The 3660-nt window shown below is 38.6% G+C and overlaps 1 protein-coding gene across 1 annotated transcript in view; it reads right to left on the reverse strand.

The window, feature by feature from the left end:
• Positions 1-2882, reverse strand: part of LOC101860487 (testis-specific serine/threonine-protein kinase 4) — a gene marked incomplete in the record, with an annotated part of 21463 nt that extends 18581 nt beyond the window's left edge. The window contains 1 exon segment of the mRNA XM_005094152.3: positions 414-2882. Coding sequence (XP_005094209.2) covers positions 414-680 — 267 coding nt within the window.
• Between the last annotated feature and the right edge of the window lie 778 nt (positions 2883-3660).

Here is a 3660-nt window from a genome sequence, read left to right on the forward strand (position 1 = left end):
CCCCCAAAAAAAAAAAATCTCCCTCAAATCTAGAATCTACATGTACACTCAAATACATTTTTGGAAGGACTTCCGTAACGAGCAACCACACCAACAAAGACACTAAAGAATGGACCTAATCTTATCCCTAATCTCGACCCTTACCATAGCCCAAACCCAAACCAAACCCTAAACCCAAGCCTTAACCCTAATAAAAAATATTTCATTATGGTCGCTCGGGAAGGACTTCCGTAACGAGCAACCATCCCAACGAACACAATAAAGAGAGATAACCCAAACCTGACCCAACCCCCAACCCTCACCACTACCCCAAACCATAACCCTAACCATATCCATCTATTTTACTCTGTATCACTGTGGTCGCTCGTTGCTGAATCCCCCGCTCCCTTAAAAAAAAAATTACTATCACTCACCACATGGTTTCCTTGGGCCATCCGCAGCAGACGTACCTCATTGTCTATCAAATGACCTTTGACCTTGGATTTACGTATGTGTTTGACAGCCACTACCTCCTCCCTGTTGGATCCCCGGGTCTTCAGGCCCCTGTAGACCGTCCCAGCATAGCCACTGCCCACTTCCTTCTGCAGCTCGATGCTGAAATAATCCGTGAGAACGGATTCTGCCGACTTCCGGAAAAACCTCAGATGAGTTTGACGAAGGGATGAGACGTCACGCATCATTTGGAATGTTCTGGTGATCGACGACTACACTCAGTGGTGAGATCGTGAGGTTTTGGTTAGTCAGGATGAGAGCACGACAGAATGATTTCCCAATTTTTTCTATTTCATTTGAACTTTACCTTTTTTACTTTTGACAAACAAATTGACACTATTTTTCCGGCGTTGGTATTCCTTTCCACGTGCTCCTCATCAAAAAGTTATCCTCAGATTGAAATGTAGAGCTTTTCAAATTTTCGGATAAGAAATGACGTGTTGAAATTAGTCTGAATAAGTCATACAACCATGAAACAGCTCTGTAGCTGTATAGATTTTGATATTGTGGCAAAACGTTGAACCATACACAAGTGCAGGTTTTGAAGATGTATTACCTGTGTCCACAAGAGTCTTGTTATCCAAAATTTCGAATTTAATTGAAGCACACAGAACAGATGTTCGTTGTCACAGAAAAGGCAATAGAAGGCTACTGTTTCATAATAACTATTTTATCACCATAAGGGAAATAGTAAAAATCACAAGAAGACATAAGACATGAACCCAAACTTGTTAAAACATTCCACACACACACAGCTAAAAATTGACGGAAAAGCTAAAAACGTTGTCTCTTCACATCGCCATGCTATGAACAAGTGACGGCGATCGGAGATCTACATTCCCTCCCAGATTTTTGTGTGTGAATTTTTTTCTTTCTGATCATGATTCTGAGTAAAATTCACATTTTGCACGAGAATGTGATCAGGCTGCAACGAACTGTGGGGTGACGTAGTGTTACAGTGTCCAGTTTGGGCATGTCAGCATTGCTCATACCGTGGGACAATGTGAGAAGTCAAGATTCCCTTTTTGAATGCGAGTTTTGAAGATCAGGGTAGTGGCCGTACTTCCAGCACATGGGCACGGCTCACCTCCGTGGCAAGCAGGCGAAGTCCACAATCTTCTACACATATAAACCAGAGGTTGGGGTTCAAATCTGAACTGATATTGTATTGTCTTAATTTAATCTTTTTTTTTGGCTTCTGGGAGATTTACTCTCACCTCAACATAGATGATGTGTTCATTTTTTACACTGTTTCGGCGAGGAACGAATAACCAAACCAGAAGAGCATGCAAATCGCGTGATGGTGGCATATATTATAATATAATAAACAACTGCTCTGCAGTACACTCTTCAGAATACTAGTATTTTTATGGTACCATTCTACAGTATCCATTTTCGACATCCTTTCACCTCACTTTTTCTAGACTGTTCCACAACTTTGAATTGATTTAATTCTGTTCATATTGAATGGATAGTTTACTTCATACAAATTCCAATGATTATATATAATTATGGTTTCTGTTCAGGAACTCGTTAACAATATTCTTTATTTTTTAGAAATAAAAAGGGTGGGGGAGGACTCGGGTTCAATTGATTATAATTAATTAACAGCTATTGTGTGAAAAGGGAGAAATTCAAATACCGGGTACCTTAAAAAAAGGACACATTTTAAGGGCAACAACTCCGTCATCTGCTGACCACATTCAACAAAACTTTAAAAATATAGATTCCAATCAGGGTTAAATTAAACTTGCTAATATAATAGAAATGAACAAACGTGTTGGAAAAAATATTAAGTATTTTATATATCTAATAAAAATTGAAACATAACTTTACAACTATCAAAATTCAACCACAATATTGTTCCATTTCAAATAGATCTCGGCATTATTGATGCTTTAGAGAACACATTTATACAAAACTTATATTGCAAAATAAAATCAGAGGGGTCACGGCTATTCAAATCTCTCTAGAGGATGACCATTTCTCTCCCTACAAGTTCGAATACATCTCTGGAAATTTTGAATGAACCTTTTGAATAGGCCCATGGCATCTTCCTGGGTTGATTCTTAAGACGTCCTCTTCTATATTGAGTTTCATCGGTTCTAATTGTAGTGGGTTCTTGCAAAGACTCTGTTTGTCAAAAAAAACCATACAAGTAATAACTGAAAGTGCTCAAGTTGGAGGTGGTAGTAACTATTCATTTGCAAAGTTTTGACTTAAAGGGGATTTCCGCCAACCTTTCTTGTAACCATACAAGTGCCACCCTTGACGAGCGGAGTGTAGCCCTATCCCACCGGAAACATGCCTCTATATATAGCTAGTATAACACCTTCTCTTCCCCAAACTTCTCCAAATCTTTTTGAGCATGGTATCATATTCGTCAGATCTCACTGTCGTGGTTCTGAAATTAGAAGGGACCGATCACGACCCTGCAGTTGAACACTGTAAAGAAGTGAAATTTTGCGTTTTACCCAATTTTGGTTGGCATTTTAAAAAATTAATAATTCTGAAACTCGATTTTTGATCTCTCCATATTTACCAATTTGAGGTGCCTTTGACTGGATTTTGTTTGCTTGAGGATTTGTTGAAATCAATATAGTGATAACCGAGTTATTGCCCTTTAAGTCAGTCCTCTTTTTTTTAGAGACCCTATACCTTTTCTATTGTCAATCGTTTGCCAACAGAAGCAGCTGGATTTTTTTTAATGTTTTTTTTTTTACTTTTGTATCCTCCAAATCAACTTAATTAATACTCTTGAGACCTGTAAGCCTATAAAAAATAAAGTAATAAACTTGAACTATCTATAAATCGGCGATTTGGGCAAGAAAAACGAATATAAAGCAACAACGCGTACGAATGAATACGTATAAATTTTTGCTCGTAAGAGTGAGGGAAGTAATCAATTTTGTGTTGAGTTCCTCTGAGCCAGAATTAGGATTATATTACACATCTGTATAAATTCCAGGTCTAGAGTCTTTGTGAGCAACAACTTAATCATGGCACCAAGCGCCGTTTCAGCTGAGGAGACTCACGGATCTCGTTAGGATTGACTACATATTAAAACCCCACCCCAATACCCCAACCCTCTCTCTTTCTCTCTCTCTCTCTCTCTCTCTCTCTCTTTCTCTCTCTCTCTCTCTCTCTCTCTCTCTCTCTCTCTCTCTC

This window comes from Aplysia californica, unplaced genomic scaffold (genome assembly GCF_000002075.1).
Source record: "Aplysia californica isolate F4 #8 unplaced genomic scaffold, AplCal3.0 scaffold00076, whole genome shotgun sequence".
In the NCBI taxonomy this organism is placed as follows: domain Eukaryota; kingdom Metazoa; phylum Mollusca; class Gastropoda; order Aplysiida; family Aplysiidae; genus Aplysia; species Aplysia californica.